The 25,147-nt window shown below is 37.9% G+C and overlaps 2 protein-coding genes across 3 annotated transcripts in view; both read right to left on the bottom strand.

The window, feature by feature from the left end:
• The window catches only part of LOC139762495 (tRNA (carboxymethyluridine(34)-5-O)-methyltransferase alkbh8), a 23,136-nt gene extending 5,025 nt beyond the window's left edge, over nt 1–18,111 (bottom strand). The window contains exons 1-10 of one of the 2 annotated variants that reach the window (XM_071687456.1): nt 18,055–18,111; nt 15,988–16,276; nt 11,462–11,696; nt 9,429–9,566; nt 7,546–7,743; nt 5,789–5,975; nt 4,046–4,230; nt 2,708–2,871; nt 1,234–1,323; nt 933–1,082 (exon numbers count right to left, since the gene is read on the bottom strand). In XM_071687456.1, the coding sequence (XP_071543557.1) occupies nt 933–1,082; nt 1,234–1,323; nt 2,708–2,871; nt 4,046–4,230; nt 5,789–5,975; nt 7,546–7,743; nt 9,429–9,566; nt 11,462–11,696; nt 15,988–16,098 (1,458 nt within the window). In that variant the 5' untranslated portion in view covers nt 16,099–16,276; nt 18,055–18,111. The remainder of the gene's footprint in view (nt 1–932; nt 1,083–1,233; nt 1,324–2,707; nt 2,872–4,045; nt 4,231–5,788; nt 5,976–7,545; nt 7,744–9,428; nt 9,567–11,461; nt 11,697–15,987; nt 16,277–18,054) is intronic. The other variant, XM_071687457.1, reaches the window with a different exon arrangement.
• On the bottom strand, nt 16,426–25,147 carry LOC139762497 (proton-coupled folate transporter-like). Its single transcript, XM_071687461.1, has 5 exons — nt 23,491–25,147; nt 23,202–23,303; nt 22,908–23,045; nt 22,505–22,745; nt 16,426–21,239 (listed from the first exon to the last, which is right to left on the bottom strand). The coding sequence occupies exons 1-5, from the start codon at nt 24,461–24,463 to the stop codon at nt 21,170–21,172; spliced, it is 1,524 nt and encodes a 507-aa protein (XP_071543562.1). The 5' UTR covers nt 24,464–25,147; the 3' UTR covers nt 16,426–21,169.

Genomic DNA, 25,147 nt, shown 5'->3' with positions numbered 1-25,147 from the left:
GATCATACAAGATTTTCATATGAAAGCCTTCAGAAAATTAAAACATTCACATGCAGGTTGTCTACACAAACCTTGAGAGTTCATATCTATAAAGCCTTCTTTAACGACTCATCCTTTAATAACCCTAGAATTATGAAGGGAATCGGATTTCCAAATATCTGACAAAACTACCAAAGTTGAAGGATTGGACAACACAGAATTACTAGCACTTTAAATTTAATAAAAAGTTTTATATATTCGGACTTTTTTACAAAGTGAAAAGCACCTAACATGAAGATGAGACTGCAAAATAACCATTCAATATACCTGTCATTTGACAATTCAAGTTACTTAAGTACCAAAAACGGATGTTGACCCATTAGCAGCATTAGATTGGGAGAAGCATCATACACTGAGTGAAGTATGCTTACTATCTTTCCCCCATTTACTGCTAAACTACTACCTATATACCTTGCTAATGTGGGAAATGGCGAATAGTTTGAAAGATATATATATATATATCCCTGGGGATAGGGGAGAAAGAATACTTCCCACGTATTCCCTGCGTGTCGTAGAAGGCGACTAAAAGGGGAGGGAGCAGGGGGCTGGAAATCCTCCCCTCTCGTTTTTTTTTAATTTTTCCAAAAGAAGGAACAGAGAACGAGGCCAGGTGAGGATATTCCCTCAGAGGCCCAGTCCTCTGTTCTTAACGCTACCTTGCTAACGCGGGAAATGGCGAATAGTATGAAAGAAAAAGATATATATATATAAGGACTGGCATGTTGACCTGAATGGCTATTGAACTATGTCTGTATGCAAAAATCAGTGATTTTTCAACTTACATGCTGTTTAAAAATGACCAAGGTCAGCTATGGTGACTGCAGCTGGAGTATTCATTCATACTTATACAAAGAAAAAAAATCTACATGTAGATGAGAAGGAGTGTGACATACCTCAGTCGCAAGATGATGTATCACAGCAATGCACACAGCTGCATCAAAAAGTGAGTCCCTGTACGGCAACTTTAAGCAATTGCAAGTTAAAACTTCAAAACCACGTGCATTGCAAATTTTCATCAGCTCAAAGCTAGTGTCACAGCCAACCTGGAAAGTTACAGCAGTTATACAATACAGAATCAGAGAGAAGAAGGCAAGATACTACAATTTTCAATGTTCCAATACCCATACTTATTAACTGATTATGAAAAGTCAAGCATACATATCAAAAATTGGAAGTAAAGACCAGATCACTTACCTGGAATACTTGTTTGTTATGGCCCATATACTTGCCATTTCCACATCCAACATCCAGTAACATGGACCCTAATGGCAAAGAGCACACAAACTGAAACAAAAATGGTACACAATCAGGTTAAGAATATACTGAAAATAATCAACTAATGCTAAATGAAAGCTCTGAAAGTACACATCTCACTTTTACTGAACTGTAACAACAAAATAGCTTATTTTGCCATAGTTCCTTCGCTACCATTCTTTCTTTCTTTTCCACACTTGATCGTCATTTCTTGCATTCAAGAGATAGTGCCCAGAACAGAAGAGAGGACTCAGCTGCTCACATCCATTCTCTAGATATCATGCATGTTGTACTGAAAAGCTCCCTGACCACAACCATGCCCCACAGATGTTTCCATGGTTTATTACGGATGCTTCACAGGCCTTGGTTCAGGCCACAGATAGTATGTCTATAACTGCATGCTATTTTTTTTTTCATTATACTTTGTCACTGTCTCCTGCGTTAGCGAGGTAGCACAAGGAAATAAATGAACGAATGGCCCAACCCACCCACCAGGAAAACAGACAAAAAAAGCCACATTCGTTCAGAGTCTCTAGCTATGTGTAAAGCACCAAAACTACAGCTCCCTATCCACATCCAGGCCCCACAGACCTTTCCATGGTTTACCCCAAATGTTTCACATGCCCTGGTTGTGGATAGGGGGCTGTGATTTCAGTGCAACATGCATGACAGCTAAAGAATGGATGTGAGCAGCTGAGGCCTCTCTTCTCCTGTTCTTGGCACTACCTCTTCAATGCGTCCCAATCGAGGCCATCTTGAATGAAAGTAAAAAGTAAAAGGAAAAGAATGTATAAAATAATCAAGGCTCTGCAGGTGTTTGTTAACTTGAATTTTAAAGGGAGAAAGGTAATATGAAGAAGAGAAGACAAAAAATGGAGGAGAAATCTGCAGCTTAGCTGTTCGAGGGAAGGAGGTACCATAACAGCCAATCCTTGAGTGGCTGGAATTCAAACAGAAACTGTAGGAAGAAGCAGCCTAACACATGCCAAGGGTCTAAACCCTAAGGGTGGGTACATGTGCAATCAACTCATAACAGCTTCTCAATCTTTGTCTGTGTTTTACTTATCTTTCGAGATCCTAATTTGCTTTCTTTTCATTCATCTGAACAAAATTTCTTTTAATTCTTTATTCAAGAATATGTTCATTCTATCCTTTCTTGTCTCCATTCATCACCATTTCTGAATGATTCAGCTTCTCCCAAAATCTCGTTTCAGCAGCCATTGTCTACTTATCCTCCTATAAGTGGCTGCACACACACTTCTTACACCTTTGGCTATATATAACTTTATGGAACTTAGTATGCCAATATGAAGTACCCTGCCACAACTCTGAGGAAGACTTGCTATCCTGCTATCATTATCTAAACCTCAATATGATATACAATGGAGGAGATAAGACCTCAGTGGGAGCTCACCTCTAACACTTGGGGCCATGGTTTATGTCTTGTAACACTGAAGTGCCCAGCTATTTGATCATACACTTGTAGTACATGTTCTTTTTCTAACTTGGCAGCAATCCTATCATTTGCTGGCATACCGGATGATGATGCAGAGCTTTTCCGTTCACTGTGTGATATGCCTGGAATACAAAAATATCCATTTTGATAGAAGAGACCTTTTAGTATTAGGCTAAAATAGAGATCAATAAAGGTGATCATCGAGTTTCATAATATGCTGTTACAACAATTCAATAAAAGTCATTCATCTACACAACAAATAACAGTTTAGGAGAAATTCAAAATATGTTTTGCAAGGCATAGTGAATGAGAGCCAGGTTTATGGTACACTGGGAAGGATTGATGGTGAATGAGTTGCTGTGTGCAAATGACTAAGTTCTCGTGGCAGACTCCTAAGACAAACTCCAAGACCTAGCAAGTACTATTAGTGCATTATGGGGAGAACCCTGTATACATGTAATTTGTCTTTACTTCTAAATATATATGTACACACACACCCCTGCCTAAGCCACGAAACCATTTTTCAACCATTCCCAAAGGGATGATGAACACTTAGGTAGGGTGTAAGCCAAATGCCATGCCCAGGATCAATCTCATGAGTTTAAGAGTGTGTGTGAAAGGAGAAACTTATGAATAAATGTACACACAAGTAAGAAAATGAGGTGTAGTAAAGGGTTGACACAGAATGGTCTAAGCATAAGTATGAATGGGAAGGAGCTGGAAGATGCAGAGTGCTACAGTTGCCTAAGAGTAGACATGGCAGTAAATGGAACCATTGGGACTTAAGAGACTCACAGGGTGGAAGAAGGCACTAAGGTCTCAGGGCCATGTGGATGGAGAGGTCAGTGTATGTTAGGGCAAAGACTGCTATGTCAGAAGGTTTTGCATTTCATTTCTATCCACCTCAAGGTACAGTGCTTTGTACTTTTACCCATATCCACGTACTCACATCACAACAGCCTCACCTGCTCACATCCAACATCTAGCAGTCCTGTAGAATGCATCAAAACCAGAGCTCATTATCCTTAGCCAAGCGCTACAGATGACTTTTGGTTCTTTCATATACCTTGGTTCAGCCCAATGATAGTATGTCATCCCCCATACACTAAAATGACCCAGTTAACTGCACTGAACCAATTCATTTTATCTCATACAAACCTCTTGATTACTTTGAACACTCTGGAACCTGAAGGTCTCAATAAAGAAGCAAGTTCACTGTAGGTGACAGAGTTGCGTTAACTTTTTTTCTGGAAAGATACAAAAAGATATCTCAAGTGCAATAAACCTCATACTCACTCTTTTGCTTCTTAATATAAGAATCACAGATACTGGCACTTTGGCAAAAGCATTCTCCATGGCGAATTTTTCTGAAGGTAAATGACACCCGTTCCTGGCGCGGCAAAATCTGTAGCCCGGTAGCACCACTCTTACTTGGCACCACATCTGTCATGCGTGGACAGATACCATGAGTCCACTCATATCTGAAAAGGAAATCCATCATCTAAATGGAACCACATTTTCTTTCTTTTTCTTTCAAACTATTTGCCATTTCCCGCATTAGCAAGGTAGCGTTAAGAACAGAGGACTGGGGCTCTGAGGGAATATCCTCACCTGGCCACCTTCACTGATCCTTCTCTTGGAAAGTTAAAAGAAAAAAAAAAAAAAAACAAGAGGGGAGGATTTCCAGCCCCCTGCTCCCTCCCCTTTTAGTCGCCTTCTACGACACGCAGGGAATACGTGGGAAGTATTCTTTCTCCCCTATCCCCAGGGATACCACATATAACCATCTAAAGCTTTCTATTCATTGTAATAAATTAATAATATTGAATTTCATGGCCTACCATTGTACTCCACAAAAGACTACCCAGACGCAAAAGAAGTTTCCTTCTATTTGGACCTCAAGATGGATGACTTCATATGATAACAAAAGGATACATTTCCAGAAAAGCCAGCATGAATGTGTAACTTATATCTTCCTACATCTATAAGGGTAAACAAGACCAGAAGAGATGGATTATCTACAGTAGCTAGAAACAAGAGAACAGAGTAAAGAATCACTAGAAAGACAGATGAAAGTTAGTCTTTTAAAATGATATGACCACACAAGATGCATGGCAGATAATAAGCTCGCAAAGAAGACTTATGAAAGTAGAGTTAAATATACAAGGAGAGGTAAAACATGAATGAAATGGACAAGTAAGGCAAAGAAACTACTTTGGGTTAGTGGTACTTTCAACGAGGATATGGGAGAAATGATTCTTGATTGCATGACTTTATGGGTGGAGGTATGACTGGAGCTGGAGCTTCCAAGATGATCCGGTTTATAATGTAAAAACACAATATGTGACGAAGTGTGTAAATGGACTGAGAGGCTATAAGCACTTGTTACACCTACTGTATTTTGGGAGTTAAAGCTAATGGAGTTATTGAGCCAAAACTTACAAAGGATGTACATTCACATCTAGTATCTCTACAGGACAGAAAAGAATTCACTTTATGAATCAACTTTGTGTACAAAATGAAAAACATTAGATATAAGGTGAGGGAGTGTGTTAGTAAGAGTGTATGCAAATGATATTCCCTATGTATACTGGGACAGAGTTAAGGATAATAGATACATACATAGACATCACATCATTGGACCCTTTGAGTCAAAACTTACAAGGGCGTAGATTCATTAATGGCATTTCTAAAAAGATACACAATAGCATGGAAGGAGAGAGGACACAGGAAGTAGTCTGGCCCTCCACGTAAGATACAACCTAAAGTTTCTGGAGCTACTACCTTGTTGTAGTCCCCTCAACCAATATTTTATAGTAACAGTAAAACCCATATCACCTCGTGATTAATATATTCACCTTCAAATCTTTTTTAGTGAAGTGTATCTAAGTACAATGATAAAAATGACAGCACAATCAGAATAGTGCAGGAGACAATGAGATAAGCCCTGCTTGGATATAGGAAATAATAATCAGAAAACATTTGGGTAAAATGTTGCCCAATGTGAAGCTATCAAAATTTATATGTTGATTCACTTACCTTGCTGGTCCACTCATTACACACAGTGACCTCGGAGGCAGGTGTACAACATAGTGAAGGGGTTTGTCTTTGCTTCCCCTAATGTTAGCAGCTACATAACGAAAGTCCATGTTTACACCTCCACCGATACTCAAGGACAAGATCTCGTCTGTGAATGAGCTGTGTGTATCCACATGGGGTGGTATACCTGTAGAAAAATAAAATACTTCTTTATAACTTTATATCTAAAAGTAGAAAATCAGTTTTAAACTGTAAAACTTCTTTCTGTACTTGCACAATGTATGATCCATGGACTTGTACATTGGTGATAAGCACCAGACCAGATACAAAGGTTAGTCAAATAACTCAAAAGAACAATCACCCCCTTCTCAATAATAAACTGATTTAAACTGAACCTATTACTCCAAACACTCAATGCCTTGAATAAGTTTGCAATCAACCCTATCCCAGTTGGCATATTGTCTTGTTGTACATAATAAAAAAAGAGTGTAACATAAGAAAGGGTCCTGGTGCTGCCCAGGACCTCTTTCTAGAAGCTCCTACAGCTCCAAGGTCCCACTACTTCCAGTAGTGAGGAAATGAGAAATGAGAAGTTCTTCAATGGGACAGTATCTATAATGATACAGCCTTACCAAATGTAACTTTTCATTGCTGAGAGAACCATTTTTACTTTTCCAAGAAAAAAAAGGAACAGAGACAGGGGCCAAGTGGGGATATTCCCTCTGAGGCTCAGTCCTATGTTAATATATATATATCACCGCTACTTGTTGTCACCTCCCCATTATTCACCATTTCCCGCGTTAGCAAGGTAGCGTTAAGAACAGAGGACTGGGCCTCTGAGGGAATATCCTCACCTGGCCTCATTCTCTGTTCCCTGCGTGTCATAGAAGGCGACTAAAAGGGAAGGGAGCGGGGGGCTGGAAATCCTCCCCTCTCGTTTTTTTTTTTTAATTTTCCAAAAGAAGGAACAGAGAAGAGGGTCAGGTGAGGATATTCCCTCAAAGGCCCAGTCCTCTGTTCTTAACGCTACCTTGCTATCGCAGGAAATGGCGAATAGTATGAAAAAAAAATATATATATATATATATATATATATACTTCCCACGTATTCCCTGCGTGTCGTAGAAGGCGACTAAAAGGGGAGGGAGCGGGGGGCTGGAAATCCTCCCCTCTCAATTTTTTTTAATTTTCCAAAAGAAGGAACAGAGAAGGGGGCAGGTGAGGATATTCCCTCAGTGGCCCAGTTCTCTGTTCTTAACGCTACCTCGCTAACGCGGGAAATGGCGAATAGTTTGAAAAAAAAAAAATATATATATATATATATATATATATATATATATATATATATATATATATATATATATATATATTGGCCATGGGTAATACAGAAAATTCTTTGTTCACATACTCGTTGAGGATCTAACTATGAGTTACTGCTCACTTGTGGTAGCCTGAGAGACATTACCACTATTGAGAATATCAAAGCCATTCTTAGACAAGATCTGAGAGCTGTTTTACCTGTAAGTCACTTACCATGCTCAAAAAATATACACAAAGAGTAATAGTTAAGTGACCATACTTGCCATGAGTCTGCACAACAGCCCTCAATGATGGAATGTGAGTAAATCATGTATAATGAATTCTTAGAACTCACATTAAATATATAGTCATCTTAATTCTACCTGTATTTACATCTAACACAATGCACCATAATGGAAGCATAAGTCTTACCATGACAAAATCAAAGGAAATATTTACCCTGGCCTGGGAGGTATCTATTGACAGTCAACTGGTCAGGAGCAACTGGCATACAACCTTGCTTAACAATTCGCTTAACAATGGTTGACAAGGCAGATGGTATCCCCTGAGCCAAAGGATGTTCCTTGTCGACAGAGTTGCTGCTGTACTTGAACTCATAGCCAAAATGACGAACTTCACGGTGTTTTAGTATGCTTCCTAGAATCAAGTTCAAGAACTTTACTCACAATGACCTTTGCATTCAAAAGTGTGCTACCTTTTAAATATTCATAAAATACTTTTATTATTTATTATACCTTGTCACTGTCTCCCACGTCAGCGAGGTAGTGCAAGGAAACAGACGAAAGAATGGCCCAACCCACCCACATACACATGTGTATACATACACGTCCACACACGCACACATACATACCAATACATTTCAATGTATACCATATACATATACAGACATATACACATATACACATGTACATAATTCATACTTGCTGCCTCTATTCATTCCCATCGCCACCCCGCCACACATGAAATGACAACCCCCCTTCCCCCACATGCGCGCGAGGTAGCACTAGGAAAAGACAACAAAGGCCACATTCTGTCACACTCAGACTCTAGCTGTCATGTATAATGCACTAAAACCACAGCTCCCTTTCCACATCCAGGCCCCACAAAACTTTCCATGGTTTACCCTAGATGCTTCACATGCCCTGATTCAATCCACTGACAGTACGTTGACCCTGGTATACCACATCGTTCCAATTCACTCTCTTCCTTGCACGCCTTTCACCCTCCTGCATGTTCAGGCCCCGATTGCTCAAAATCTTTTTCACTCCATCTTTCCATCTCCACTTTGGTCTCCCACTTCTCCTTGTTCCCTCCACCTCTGACACATATATCCTCTTTGTCAATCTTTCCTCACTCATTCTCTCCATGTGACCAAATCATTTCAAAACACCCTCCTCTGCTCTCTCAACCACACTCTTTTTTATAACCACACATCTCTCTTACCCTTTCATTACTTACTCGGTCAAACCACCTCACACCACATATTGTCCTCAAACATCTCATTTACAACACATTCACCCTCCTTCATAAATATGTAAGTATATAAGTAAATATCAAGAATAAAAAGTCTTGAATCATTAATCTAGAAAGTAGTATAACTATACTCTTTATGAACACAGTGTCATCAATAACAAAAGTTTGTAAATAAATATCAGTGATGCAAATCCATGTGGCAATGCTTAACCTCTGACAAACCTAGCATGTGTATTACTGTATGACTTTAAGGCAGTGTTCAGTAACAACTGCAGACTTTATATTCTCATGAATAAAATCCCTCTTAGCAACACCATGGCCCTAAAACCACAAGCAGGTTTAAAATACGTAGGAAACTAGATACTAATCATCTGCATGTGGATTTAAACAAACATATGAACAAGTAACAAACATACAGATAAATATAGGGACATACCAACGGACAAATGGACACAAACCACTGGTTGATGAATGTAAGAACTAAAGGTGATCACTAAAGGACAGTCGAAGGGATGAATGTTAATCAATAACATCATCTCCAAATAGAATAATACTCTTTACATGGATAGAACTGGAATCATCCTTAACTCAGACTGCAACAACTCTTCTTAAAGTCATTTTTCTTATTCATATCTAAGGAAAAGATAAAGGTGAACATCAAGATCCTATGTAATATTGTCACATGCATGCATTCTAGCATTCACACTGACAGAAGCATGGAATTCCATGGCAATGAAGACATGTACTCAAAGGTTAATCAATTCTAATTTGTCTCGGTTCAAGTATGTTACTGGTAAATATACTTCTTTTATCAAAGATGGTGAGATTAAGAAGAATCTTGCACATACCTTCAGTAGAATCAAAGGGATTACCACCCCAATCAATCAGGTGCATTAGCTGTATCTCCTCCTCTACTGATATAAAATCTTCAAGCACAACCAAGCCTGGAGGAAACTTGAACTGAATTGGTGATGGATCAGCTGGTACTGAGGATTTGGAAAAGCAAACATTAATATGAATATACTTTTCTGTCTATCACACATCACTTTTTAAATATAATGCCATGAGACAATATTTGACAAGTTTGTTAAATATATTTTGCATTCTTATATAGATGTAGCATCAGTAAAACTAAAGGAAAAAATAGGCAACCACCAACACCTGGCAAAATAAAAAATAATAATACAAATTACCATTAATGAACAAGGCTTTTTTCAGCATGTGATGGAATCTGTACAAAAAGGGGCAACAGTAATCGAATGAAAGCATGAATGATAGAGAAAAAAGGAACATGCCAAGTTTACTGGATTTCAAAGAATATAAAACCATACTGTAGACTATCAGTATTGCAAATGCAACTGAAAATACCTAGCCTCATCAACAAAAAGTTTCCTTTGTTCTTACATTATGACTGCACAAGATTCCAAGTAATGTTGCTAACAAATAACATAATACATGAAAACAGTTAATATAGGCCTACCTAAACATCGAGTGTCATCTCAAAATGAAAAGTATCAGCAGGTAATTAGTATGTATGGTTGAGAGATGCCCAAAGATATAAAAAGCATAGAAAAGGGAGGGATGCAATTTAAATAATCTCCAAGAAAATCCTTATTTCTGAGGAGCAGGCTTGCCTTACTAAATCACAGATGTAGGCCTTGCACAGCCAAAGACACATCAGCATGCACTCTGCTGCATGATACATCACAAACGGGGATACTGTACACTTGACACTTCACAGGAGGATACATTGTGCCAGTACACACAAATCAGCATGTGCTGTGATGCACCCAATGCATCATAAAAAAAAAGATACTGTACAGGCAGACACATCAGCATGTGCTGTGCAGCTTCACACACTTCAAAATGATACACCATCCTTCCAACAAAGAAACATCTAGATGTGCTGTGATGCTCCATGCATTGAAGTTGAAGATATTATGCAAGACATGGGATGTGCTGAACTGCTTGAAGCATCAACTGAATCCCCATACCCTTATACCTTTGACTAGGTAGGTAAATGGAATCACTGAAGTTATTCTTTAATAAAACAAAGAAATTCATGACATAAATCATGTCTCCTTCAGTTCAATGTTCACTTTAAAAAAGAAAATAGTACACCTGATGTTATTGCATGCATTTAATGAGTAATCCAAGTTCAGATTATCATTCTCTGGTATGAATCATGCAATCCAGGCAATGTTATCAGTACACTTGCACTAAAATACTGAAATGAATGACCAGTGAATCACGTTCCCTTGTACGCCACAGTATGAATCCAATATAATAAACAACACTTCTGAGGCATATACAATCATTCATCCTAAAACACAGAAAGGACACATCTAAGTGCAAACATTTCAGAATGCAAAACTAATAATTATCACCACAATACATACAAATATTTGCAAAAAAAAGAATATCTGAATCTCCAGAAATGAGAAGCTAATTCTCAAGAACTGACAAACTTTTCCATAAATCAGTTTAGCTTCAACTAAAATGGAGTTCGTTCTTACTGAAAGAACAAAAAGAAAAGACTGAAAACATTAACAACTGAAGCAAAGGAATGCAACATCATTGTGTCATGGACTGAGAAGGGGTTATAGCTTTAGCAGATTACAACTGTTTTTTTTTCCTTCTGCATGCATTAAATGATGCTCCTGTCTCTTACAAGTGTCAGCCATATGGCTTCAAAGATTTCATGAAAAATTTGCATGCGTGGATGATAAATGAAGAATTTGCTCACAAAGACAACAATTAAAAACAGTGTGTTTTTCTTAACTACCTGACTTATCAAAACTGGAGAACTAGATTCCACTAATTTTTGACTGATTTCTTATGAAATCAAAACTAATCATAACTTATATACACCAATGATTACCTTTATCAATATAAGCCATGTATACAGGAGAAGCAGACCCTCGTACATCAAGCTGACCATGGGCTGCTAAAAGCACAGTTCGAGCTTGGTCAGGTGAAGAGAACGAGGCAAAGCTGTATTGTTTTCCTGGAACCAAGGTAAGAGCCTCAAGTCCATGTCCAACTGATGTGATCAGTTCGACAAGGGATGATTCATCAGCGTTCGTAGTCAATCCAGCATTGCCAATGAAAATATGCTGTAAACAGAAATGTTTTTTAAGCAAATCAAGCAAATCACTTACATATATAAGAAAGCACTCCATGATGGTACATGGTTTTAATCAAAGGCCCACTATATAAACAAGAATGCAGAGCTGTGGAGTACTTTAACAATGGCTGTAATTCAATGGTGCTAATGTAAATTACGATATACGCATATGAAAAAAAAAAATCCCTGAAAATCTGATCTTCACTGTACTGATTTTCTAATGCTTTAATCTATTCTGCAGTGATCAGGAGGAAAGTTAATTCTATACTAAATTCTGAATATGTTTACATTCTAAGTAAAACAATGCTCAGCAACTGAGTGAAATATGTCATTCAGTCACAAAGGCATTAAAGAGTTTTCATGTCAGCAACAGATAAAGTATGCATGACAAAGAGAAGTACAGTAATCATCAGGTTGCATTATAGGATATAAAGACCTAACATGTAGTATGTGGGTGTTAATGAAAAGATGAAGAGAAAGTATATTTTTAACAGTACCTCACATGGCACAGGTAAAAAAATGCCCAAGTCATGGCCATCACATACGAAAGGAAAATGAGGAGTAAACTAAAAGAACGTAGAAGACATTGATTTAAGATCATAAGGTGTTTACAGACTCAACTCTTAAGGGTGGGAAGGATATAGAAAAAAGGAAAAACAAAAGAAGGAAGATTAATCCAGTTTTGCTTATTGAAGAAAAAGAAGGAGGTATATCAGTCAACCCTTTTGCGGCTGGTTTCCACCTAGAAACTTGGAAACAGCAGCCCTCCAAGTGCCACTGGTCCATGCCTTATTGGCTGGGCATATACAAAGAAAGTTCACAGAAGCAGTAGCTGAAATAATACCTTTAGAATAGAGATAGAGCATCAATATCATTGTGGACAAAAAGGAAGGGATGAAGAGAGGTGATAAAACAGAGGTGAAAGATGAGCCATCCCAGATATGCAAGCAATACTCCATAATGGAATGAATGAAACCCCCATCGAAACAGTATAGCTGCTTGAAAGAAAAAATCCCCTCACCTTTAAGAAACAGATTTTGTAATGATAATTTTGTGTGTTCTCCAGAAAAGAAGGGAGGTTATGGTTATAACGAACTTGATTCTGCTATTGCATGAATGATCTGCTAAAATCAAACAAGGAACTATGAAAGGTCCCAAAATACACAGGGAGAAATTGCATTTTTGCACTTTTAATTTAATGAGGTTACTGGTTTCCCATTCCATTACACTGCACATTTACTAATTAAGAGAAAAAACATTCATTTCAAGAAAAAGAACGAGTAATAAGGTCAAGAGTGGAGAGTGAGATAAAGTACACATGGTACAAATCTATCTTCCCAGATGGGTTCAAAGAAGTTTGAAATGATCACCTTGTATTGTCTAGTTAGGGTTAGTAAGCGTGAATGCGAGACATTCTTTATCATGATTATGGTAGCCCCACTTTAAAGTTTATTCCACTGAAATACAATCAATATAATATAACATTTATTATGGCAAATGGCAGGAAATTAGCTAGCAATCAATATATTACAATATCATGAAAGGAGGGCAAGCAATGTGGGGCAAAACCAACAGGCATTCTCAAAATCCTTTGTCCATGGAGTCATACTGTTTCACACAAAAAGTTGCAAGATATTTTTCTAACTGTGTGTACATAAAGTGAAATCATCAGCATGGGAATAAACACAATTAGAACTCAAGGAAAGCAGATCATTATGGCAAAAAAAAAAATAAAGTGCAGCACTAGGACAGAACCCTAAGGGACACTATGTTGACAGGATAAAACGTGAGTCATTCCATCAATGACTACCTCAATTGAATGAGTAGAAAGGAAACTATACATTAGAGTACATAAAGAAACAGAAAAGTTATTGGACAATGATGATGATGACGATGATAAGTGAGAGCAGAATGATGGGTTGTGTTTACAAGTTCAACACATTTGTTCCCAGATCATACAGATTCAGAACAAGAGCTATCAAAATAATAAGATTTGAAGGAGGTACACTCTTGAAGGAAGAAGGAATACATGCCTACATACCCACTGCAATAATCTCCATAATGCATTCTGCACACAGAGAAACAACATATGAGGAGAAGCGGTGAGAATAGAGCACCAAGGAAAAGCAACAAAAAATTACACAAACTACCTCATCAAGCCTTCTTGAACAGCAAAAGTTGGTAACAAGGAGGAATGGGTGGTAAAATAAGGGTAAGTAAAAACAATTGTGATTAAAAGACCTAAATATGGTAAAACTGGATTACAAAAGACTTGTGTCAATGACTTCATGAGAAGAAGAATACGAGGGACTGTACAATGTAAATGGAAAGGGCCAAGGCTTTGTCCATAGTATAGCATATGTACTGTAGGAGTGATATTACGTAAAACAGCTTTCCTGTACCCTTCTAAACTTGTACCCAAAACAAAGAACTGTATAGCACCACAAGGATGTGCAGTCTTAAAATGTACCCTGATCTACACTCCATGCCAAGGACAAAATCTCTGGGAACCTTTTTGCTGGGAATTATATCTTAAATAGGTTCCTCTGATAAACTTAAGAAATTATAAAATCAAAAAAGCATTCATCAACATAATCTAAAACTTATCTAATATAGTCTTAATTCTTAGGAACTCCACTCTTAACCTCTAAGCTACACAATCAATTAAAACATCATTGCCAATATTGGAACTCCACTCTTAACCTCTAGGCTACACAATCAATTATAATATCATTGCCAATATTATCATATAACACCATGACATCTGTCACAAAGGGATTCTAAGGCTACAGCCCCAGTACCCCTATCCTGGGGCTCCTTAAGTTCCAAAATTGCACTACACTCAGTTGAAAGTTCTGGATGGACTTCCCTGAAGTAAGTAGTTTTCTGATGAAACTGTACTCTTTCTCAATCAACAATGATACAGCATTGCCAAAGGTGACTCCCCACTCATGGTATAACCCAAGAAGCAGTCTGGTTACATCCCACTAAAAATGCTTGTCAACACTAATTTTTTGTTTTTTCTTAATATAAATTTCTTTTTTCTTCAACAGTTTTTGACACATTCCTTCAGCTCCATCCATTACTCCAATGTGATGACTAGAATTGTCTCCTTTTCCATTTCATATGGAGCTAAAGCAAGTCACTTAAGTCCAGCTAGTCTTAAACCTTTCTTTTAAAGGCAATTTCTTATCCATATAGCAATCTTGTCATTCTTTTTTCTTCCAAAACAAAAAATCTAATATCATAGACCAGTTCTTCATGATGAACTTAAGTTGACTTGCTGTGGTATGATCAATCTTACTAATTGCATTCCACAGCAGATTTCTTTTCTACCGTACATAATGACAAACACAACTTGCTCCTTCCTTATATTCATAGCTCTTAAGAAAGTGAATCTATCAAACTGGTACAACAATCACTAACAATTATATACTTTTTCCTCCTGCTGAAGGTGACCTTACCTTGACAGCATTAAATAGTGTCTGTTATAAAGCATCCCTGACAAAGTTTTCATATTACACAGTGCAAAACAGAGCTGTAAATTCAAATCAACTGAATGATGCAATTTCACATCCTTTTCACTGGGTTTTGATAAGAAATTATTACAGTATTTTATCAATTTGTACTTTTATATAAGGGACTTACTAGACATTAAAAAATGGTAATTTAACTTTTTTTCTGATATAACATTTATTTATACAACAAATTTATTGGAGTAATTTTAGTCATACCAACCCTAGTCAAAGAAGTGGCTCAAAAATCAAAAGGAGTGATATCTGCAGATGTGAGGGGAAACTGCTAAAGGAATGCATCTATATGATAAAAAAAAAATAAGGATTAAAGCACAGAGGAAGAATAAAGCAGGGGAGTGGTCTATCAATATGGGATGCTGTGGAAAGGTACTGAGATCATGGCACATGGGAAAGGTTCTACAAGGGCTATCATGCACAATAGGAAAACGTCCATATGACACTGGCTGACAACTATAATTCAGACAATCCATATGAATCAAAAGCATAAATATTCAGTTAAGTTGCATTATTTATTGGTGAAAACTTGGTGGAAAGCTCAATACTGTGATTTTAAAGTAACAGTATAAAAATCATAATGAATTCTTTTCACTTTTAAAGGTATTAGACATACTACATATCTCACTCACTTCTATTTATTTTACACATTTATTCCGTTCTTTTAATGACATGCAAATTAATGAAAACAGTAAATTACATTGTATTAGATCATTATCTCACGAACATTACTATTACCATATCTCCTACCTTGGTTGGTGTTTCTGATACACAGATATCTGGGAGGTCCTTTTGAAGAATACCAATGCATCTTCGTATCTTCTTATTAGCTTTATTTATGTCTTTTTTGGTATTTTCCATTTTCAAAAGGCACAGAGACAACAAAACCAACAAATATGTTATTGTCTAAAATCAAGATACTCCAGACACTTTATACCAGAATCTGCTCTTTTCTTTTCTGTCTTCTTATTCATGCCACCTCTTCCTTCTCATCTTTGCCTCTGTTTGCTGCCTCTCTCTCATCTTATCCTGCATTTTTCTGAGGATACAATTAACAACAGAGAAAGATCTGAGTTAACCTTATAAGTGTACCAGTAATATCAGCTGACTAAATATATATTACTGTATTTGTCTTTTCAATGCAAGGTCAACTTGCATCCAAAATATTAGAATACAAAAAGCCCCATATAAGAGAATTCTTTTATTTTTACATATATATGGCTTCTTTCACTCAACTACTTCTAAATGTTAAAATTCATTTCATAAATAAATAGTGAATTATATACTCTGACCTACCACAACAAAAGTCTCTTGTAAGATAATGACACCTGGGAAAATATTTCAAAACATATAAACTCCATGAAAAAAATAAAGAGAGAATTCTTTGCAATACCACATAAATTGGGAGAATTTCTGTAGTAAGTAATTACGAGAGGCTGAAGACATGTGTGGACCCATGAGAACACCCCTAACTATGTTGGCTTTAAAAGAGCAATCACATAAATCTTGAACATTTCCTAATAAAAAACTATGATCTACGTACCAAAATCATCTAAATGATATCACTCTATTTAATATCACAGCATACAACTGAGATATGAATGCATAAAAGTTTGAAATTCGGGTGGACGGTCATAAGTGATGTTTCACGATCCTTTGCATTGGCTGCTGAAGGTCTGAGATTCATCTGTTCCTATGTCATTCAACAACTTAGCTGTAACCAATCTAGGCAGGGTTAGACCTCCCTAAACCCAATCAGAGATAATCAAAGGTAACTAAACAATAAATCCATTCTTCCCTCTCCTCAGCAATAACCTCAGCATTGCAATTTTTCTTTAACAACCACAGTTTTTCATACATATATTGTGCTTTTCTACTGGTCCCAAGGCAAACCTCTTTACTTCCTAATCAATGATAACGACAGTAATTCTAACCACACTCCAATTAAAACCACTCATCAGCCATCATCAATTGTGGAAGTGCGTCTGCACATTTTCCATAATGTCATCATAACCAGACGGTATATTTCCCACTATTGGCAGATACATGAAAATAAACGTAGACATAATGGCTTTCATGATATACATATTACAAGCCAGAAATCTCATTTGCTGTGGGTAAAATATAATAAATTTACCAAAGAAGTTTTACTTAAAGCTGAATCTCTCCTGCATGTAATCCTAGCCTGTAATTAACATATATAGTGAATCATCCATAAGATATGAAACCACACAGTCAAAAAATAAATAACAATAATGGAAAACGATCAGCAGGTCCCAAGTGGTCTGTGGAACCACCCAAGTCATGGTCAAAGTCCATTCGACCACTATGACAAAGAAATGATGATTTCTAGTTAAATAATGCAGCCTTCCTGACTCCCTGTGAGTTCTGCACACCCAGCAGACCTCAGCAGACACCAAGAACATATCGATAATACCTTCCCAGGACCATAGAGCGATCTACAGCCGCTGGACAGATCCCCTGGACGACTTGCTTATCTTTAACTAGTTATGAAATAAAACTAAGACCTCAGTGTCACCAAGCAGGTACATCAAGCACTCAGCCACCAATCCTAGTTTTACTGCCATAAATAGTAACAGATAAAGAGGATATTTCACTCTAAATCTTGACGAAAGTTTAACTCGAAATTCACAGTCCTTTGTTCTACATAAATCATGAATATTTGCCCTCAATACATAATCTACCTTATAAACAAGGATACTATAGTTTCACTTTTATGAATGGATCATCTACACGACAATATCATGCACTACTCTCTAATAATACAAGACAAACGTGAAGAAAATGCCTTCTCACAGAAATTAGCTGCTCTTCCCACAGTCCACCTTTGACATTCTCACATCGATGTCCAGGTTGCAAACATTTCCAGCGAATATTCAATGTGACAAACACATTTAGCGAACAAAAGTCCAAACGATGCACAAACAATTTTTGGCGCACACTATTAATAACGACAACGCCCGGAATGCTATAAAAAACTCGAAATTATTCACATTCACTGTTTTCTAGTTAAACATCTTGAGCGATAGAATTTAAGCAACCAACAATTTCCTAAAGATAACTTCCTTGTTGTCTTAATCTGGTGGTTATGAACTCAAATTCCTCTTATGAAGTAATATAATGTAACTTGTCCTTTATATATGAGCTAGTCATGAGATATATACCTTACAAGATACAATAGCACTCCTCTCCCCACACTGTATTTGTGACATATAGATGACCATTTCTTAATTGTAATAAATGACATTTCCAAGCTTCCATATTTAACTATGTATCATACTTTCAAAGTGTGTCAGTGTGAATTGTGTGCGTGTGTATATATGTATATGTCTGTGTGTGTATGTATATACGTATGCGTTGAGATGTATAGGTATGTATATTTGCGTGTGTGGACGTGTATGTATATACATGTGTATGTGGGTGGGTTGGGCCATTCTTTCGTCTGTTTCCTTGCGCTACCTCGCTAACCCGGGAGACAGCGACAAAGCAAAATAAAGAAAAGAAAATACACACACACACACACACATATATATATATATATATATATATATATATATATATATATATATATATATATATATATATATATTATCCCTCAGTATTGATCTCCAATTCCTGCTTTAGCGAAGAAGCGCCAGGTGCAGACGAAGAAAGGCCGCATCCACTTTACTAGTTCAGTCCATTATCTAATTATACTTGATCGTCGTTTCCCGCGTCAGCGAGGTAGTACCAGAAAACAAACGAAGAATGGTCCATCCTCAGGTACACATAAACGCCCATATATATATATATATATATATATATATATATATATATATATATATATATATATATATGCATATCAACGTAAACATACACAGACATATACAAGTATATTCATACATTGCTAGCCTTCATCCAGTCTTGGCGCTACCCTATCCCACAGGAAACAGCATCACTATCCCTTTGCTTTAGCGTGGTAGCGCCGGGAAGACAAAAAAAGACCACATTTGTTCTCACTGGGTCTCTAGCAACCGTTTTGTTTTGTTAATGAGTACCAATAAGAACCATGAAATGCTTAACTATACCTTTAACCTAACAGGAAACACTTAGCTTCAAACGAGTAAATTAGTATATGAATTATGGGGATATGTTTCTTTGATGTTCGCTAATTATGTTTACGTTCCCGGCGACGATTTGTTCCTAAACAATCTCCTCGCTACCGTAACTGTTCGCTGGTAATGTTCGCTTGCTTATGAAAGTGACAACCACCACTTCAGTAGGTAAACAAAATCAGCTGACGATTCAAGGCTCATTCATATAAAATTACCGAGATATGTATATATTCTCAATCAATATTATGTCTACTCTAATTGTCTTCATCTAATTTTGTTTATCCTATTCTCATTTTTCTTTTTCTGTTAATATGTTTACTTTTCCTGATGACTTTTTTTTTTCATTTTCGAATATATTCAATACGTCTTTAGTACGATGTAATGTCTTAAAATCCCATATGCAGCAGGTTAGGAAATATAATTCGACTGAGCTCGAATGACTTGCTCCATACTTTGTTCACTCGTTTGTTCATAACCTTCCTAGACATGATTTTCTCTTTTTTTGTCTGTTTATGTCTTACAAAGATAAGTCAATCACAAAGATAAGCCTCTCATAAAGGTAAGTCAATCACAAAGATAATAATCCTCTCATTAGGGTAACTCAATCACAATCTTTCTCTCATAAAAGTAAGCCTCTCATAGTTGTCTAATAAATGTCAGTCACAAAAGTAAGCCTCTCATAAAGGTCAGTCAGTCATAAAAGTAAGCCTCTCATTGAGGTCAGTCAGTCATAAAAGTAAGCCTCTCATTGAGGTCAGTCAGTCACAAAAGTAAGCCTCTCATTGAGGTCAGTCAGTCACAAAAGTAAGCCTCTCATTGAGGTCAGTCAGTCACAAAAGTAAGCCTCTCATTGAGGTCAGTCAGTCACAAAAGTAAGCCTCTCATTGAGGTCAGTTAGTCACAAAAGTAAGCCTCTCATAAAGATCAGTCAGTCATAAAAGTAAGCCTCTCATAAAGGCCAGTCAGTCACAAAAGTAAGCCTCTCATAAAGGTCAGTCAGTCACAAAAGTAAGCCTCTCATAAAGGCCAGTCAGTCACAAAAGTAAGCCTCTCATAAAAGTCAGTCAGGCACAAAAGTAAGCCTCTCATAAAGGTCAGTAAGTCACAAAAGCACGCCTATCATAAACGTAAATGCCTGATAAAGGGCGAGTCACTCATTCAGGTGTTACTCATAGAGGTAAGTCACTCATAATAGCCCCCATGCTCTAGAACAGTTGCACAGCATTTTCGCACACGTTATAACATTATCACATTACGAGCTAAACATTATTGATACTGAACACACGTAACCATTTAATACATCCGACAAACTATACTAGAATATATACATCTGGTTCACAAAAAACTAAAAATGGACGTTATTAGGCCAACTGCCGATACCTGACGTATTTATACATGGGAATAATATGGAACCTGTATGGCTGCATGTTGTGTTTGGTGATGGTTGGTGGCCGTGACGGTGGTAGCAGTGATAATGGTGGTGAAGGTAACCATGACTTTATAACCGTAGTTGTTGTTGTTGTGGTGATGGCGGTAATTATGGTAGTAGTAATGTCAATACCAGTGTTGCCAGTATATACGGTAGTGGTAATGGCGGTAGTTGCGATGGAATCAAGTGAGGGTGGTAACCAGACAATGCTGGACGGGTAGTTCGTCTTGCGATGGTGTTAGATATAGCAGCGAGGATGCTGGATGGTAGTTGTGATGCTGGATGGTGATCATGCACTCGTGCCTGCGATGCATAAAGTCGACGTAGTGCTTGGTGATGATTGCCATCAGTCACTCCACCTTCAAGCTTATACTCGACTTTTAGAAGACTACGTGGCTCCACTCCTGCTAATCTCAGCCTTAGTGGCCTTCGCGGGCTCAAAGCTTGTTAAGATCCATCTGAAATACCAGGAAGTCAAGCATTATCATTTCTATTACTACAATCATTACCTATCTAAATACCATGGTCAGGTGCATCCAATCCCCGACTTCACTTTATCATACATCACTTCTTATCAACGTACTGTCTGTATTATCTCACTGATGCTATTCTTATTTCCCTTTTCATATCTAGGCTGATAACAGTAGATCAGTGTATGCAAAAGTAACACACGGACCTGTTAAAAATTCAGGATGTAATCAATGAATTATACAATGGCACACTTATCAGTACTGTCAAGCACAAATTCAAGTGAAATAAATCAGATTAATAGCTATTGAGATCAATTTGCTTTGCAAATACTTTACAGACTTTGCTCTATCAAGTCTAGTGCGTCAGCCTACTTTCCATTATTACCTAGTCAATATCTTCTGCGGCCATATCCCTAATTTGACGATCCAATGTATTGTATGAATTTTCTTGGGAGTAGACAACATTCTTAGCCTGTGGCCAAAGCCCCATCTTCGGAGAACAGCTAAGGAGGTAAATTGTCTGCTGGCAAATTTAAGAATCAAATTCACTTACATGGATGAATAAGTAAACATTCAGAACCGTTCACTCCCATACTGAGTCAAAACTAAAATATGCTTCTCAAGTTTGTTCGCCGCACTTAATTATACAAAGAGAATGAAGTCCAGAGGAGGGTAACAAAGATGAGGCCAGAATTAAGTTAACCGAGTCGCAGTAGGAGGTTATGATGTCCATATGTTTTTCGAAAATGGAAGAAAGTAGAGTAAGGGGTAACTTGACCACAACTAAAAATATTTAAAACTAGTTGCATGGTGTCAACAGGTTCTTCAAAAGATGCAAAGATAGAGTAAGCAAGTCATAACATGAAATTAACCATGTAAATTGTGAGAAAATATTAAAAGTATTTTTCTAATGTTAAAGTGGATGACTAGAATAAATTGTGATGAAATCGTGAGTGTGAACATCATAATTTAAAAAGTTCTATGACAAAAATCACAAGATAGGGGACCAACAAGAGTAGAACTCCTTCCCTGTTCTGTACGAATCAGTAACTATATTTTCTTAACTCCTTACAATATTTCATTGAGGCATAAGCAATGTCGCGCAGTATATTCGTTCCCATGACTCATATCTAAATAATCTTCCCTTGAACATATGGAGAAACATATAGAAAATACAGATTTCATACAATATTAAGTAATGGGCCTTCAACATGCTGGGAATCACATCATACGAAAAACATAAAAGTGCTTACACGTGAATGAAGCAGATGACGAGAATGATGAGGGAGGTGAAGATAAAGATGGTTCCCGGGAAGACGTCCAAGGTGCTGTTGTAAATGAGCGTGTAGAAGGGAGTGAAGAGGACAGGGAAGAGAGCCTCGCCCATACCGACCACGGAGTACACCGAGCCGAGCTCGTCCGAGGCCACCAACTTCGAGAGGGCGCTGCGCGAGGCAGTACTTACCATAGTGGAACAAGCGAAGGGCAACAGAGCTGCAGGAGAAAGACCCAATAATTATATATCTACTGAATGAGAAACATTCTTATGTTTAACATCACCGTACGACAGAGGTGTATGAATTACTTGACATGACTGATTTTCATAATTCAATACTCTAGCCCTTGGATTCCAGGGTAAAGAATAGATGAACTCACCGAGGTAAAGAACCCAGGGTTCAGGTGCGGTGCCCACCATCACCCAGAAGAACATCAGAGTGGTGGAACCTATGAAGCCTATCACACTATCCTCCAGACGCCAGTACAAGCTTAGCAACGGCAACAGCACACACGAACCTGCTCAAGCATAAATTAGTTTTACACATTCATTAATATATTAATCATTCTACTCATTACTGCCTAAAAGAATTTAACACAATCGTTTCATAATTAAGGCAAATGATACAAACCAGAAACATTTTCAGCAAACCCATAGGAAATAGATATACCGACCTAACAGAGATGACGGTGTACTGCTGATAAACCACACAGTGTAGTCGTAGTAGTCCCACTGGAATTTCTTGCGGGTGTACACGTACATGAACGACAGAACACCTGTAATAATCCGTAAAACTGATAGATAAGAACAGTTGCCCAACCGCCATACATTCCACACACACTGAATAGACTAATCTATTTCATTGTCAGTCATAACGTTGCTAGTGTCCGTTACCGAGAGAGTAAATATACAAACATGATTGATAATTTGAGTAATAATGATAAGAGTTCCACTGGTTCTTACATAAGTTGATCATGTAGAGACAAATGCAAGAGATCTGCCCTAACACCTGTGCTCGGTCCCTGTTCTCTCGTTCTTTGAACACAACCAGCAAAGACTTCTTCATCAGCGATAGAGACAGTCCTGACCTCTCTGGTTCTGGTCCTTGCGAGTCTTCTCTTTTCGGAGGTTTGTTCCTGATCCTCACGAGAGTATACAACAGAGAGAGCAAGCAAAACAGAAATTCAGCCCCAAATATCGTTACGTATCCTCCAGTTTTGAAAAAATACATTCCAACAGCGTACCCGAGGGGAATAGACACATTCATCGTTAGAATGAGTACCGACAATCGCGTCGTCCTCGAGCGCTGACCTGAATCTTCGCAAACGTACGCAGATGTGGCCATGAAAGTCACCATTAAATTCCCCGTCAGTCCGTAAGGGATGTAAGACAGTAGGATGTAGAATGGCTGGATAGACCACCAATAGGCGTTGAGCGTCAGACCCAGAGCTTTCAGCGTCGATCCCACCAGAGGTAACATTAGAGGAAGCTTTCGGCCGTATGCGTCACTCCAGGCGCCGAGTAACATGGTTGTGAAGATGGCTGGGAGTAATTCTATCCACTTGCAGTACAAGGAGTAATCATTGGTTATCTTTTGAACAGTATCTTGTTCTCTGTGATACTGGCCGGTGTTTAAGTTGTCACATATGTCCTGACTGTAATGCAGCTGTATGGCGCACGTCTTTCCAAGAATCATGTTGGTCTTGGAGACATCTTCCATCCCATACGACACCATCTGGAGGAAGATCACAGGCTCAACGGTGATGGATGACAAGTAATAACACAGGCTCGAGCAGCAAGAAGACTTTCTACGAGCTTCGGGGTCACTGTTAAGATGTCCAGCAGGTGTCTCGTAGGGTGTCGGCCGTATCCTTGTATTGTCGACATTTGGTTTCTTTATGGACGGTATTATCTCCCCTCCATCATAAGACGCCATTTTTAAATAACGTAAGTGATCACACAGTTTAATCTATGGTACTGTTTACTACCAAGATATATAACAGCCAATCTTTTGTTAATGTCCTAACATAAAATCTGCATATTTCGTAGGATTTTAGAATGATTTTTTTTTTTTCTGTGGTCGATATTCTTCGATAAAATATGTTATAACATTAAGCACCACATACTTCTACACACTCCTCCCTGCGAGCAATGATGTAAACGTTGGGGATGGCCCATTTTACCTTACCTACATTAACAGGAACTTGTGTATGTATATCTTATCGGATGAACACAATACCCAAGATAATCTTCCGCAACTAATTTTGAAACTTCTGTTTGTATCTCGTATCTGTAACTGAGATACATATTTGGTGGCGAGATGGCCTTCTCCTCCCACCAGCGGTTGGCTACATAGGGGTGGAACGACAATACTGGGTATCTGTGTAATCTGTGGGTCACGATGACCCATGACAGAGGGATAGGGAGGCTACTGAGGGCGTTTTTATCAATGCGTGTGGCGAAGCTGTGGTTACCCTGATGGTGGGTTCGAACTCGCTCATGTCTGAACTCTGCACGAGTTTAAAGTCCGTGTAGAAACAGTTGTCTACATCTCAATACATGAATTTGTTCATATTTCTCGCCATCTTTTCAACTAGCGTGTAAAGTAGGATTTGTGCAT

This window comes from Panulirus ornatus, chromosome 43 (genome assembly GCF_036320965.1).
Source record: "Panulirus ornatus isolate Po-2019 chromosome 43, ASM3632096v1, whole genome shotgun sequence".
Classification (NCBI taxonomy): domain Eukaryota; kingdom Metazoa; phylum Arthropoda; class Malacostraca; order Decapoda; family Palinuridae; genus Panulirus; species Panulirus ornatus.
The sequence above is the reverse complement of the archived record's forward strand: the minus strand, read 5'-3'. Positions and strand labels throughout refer to the sequence as shown.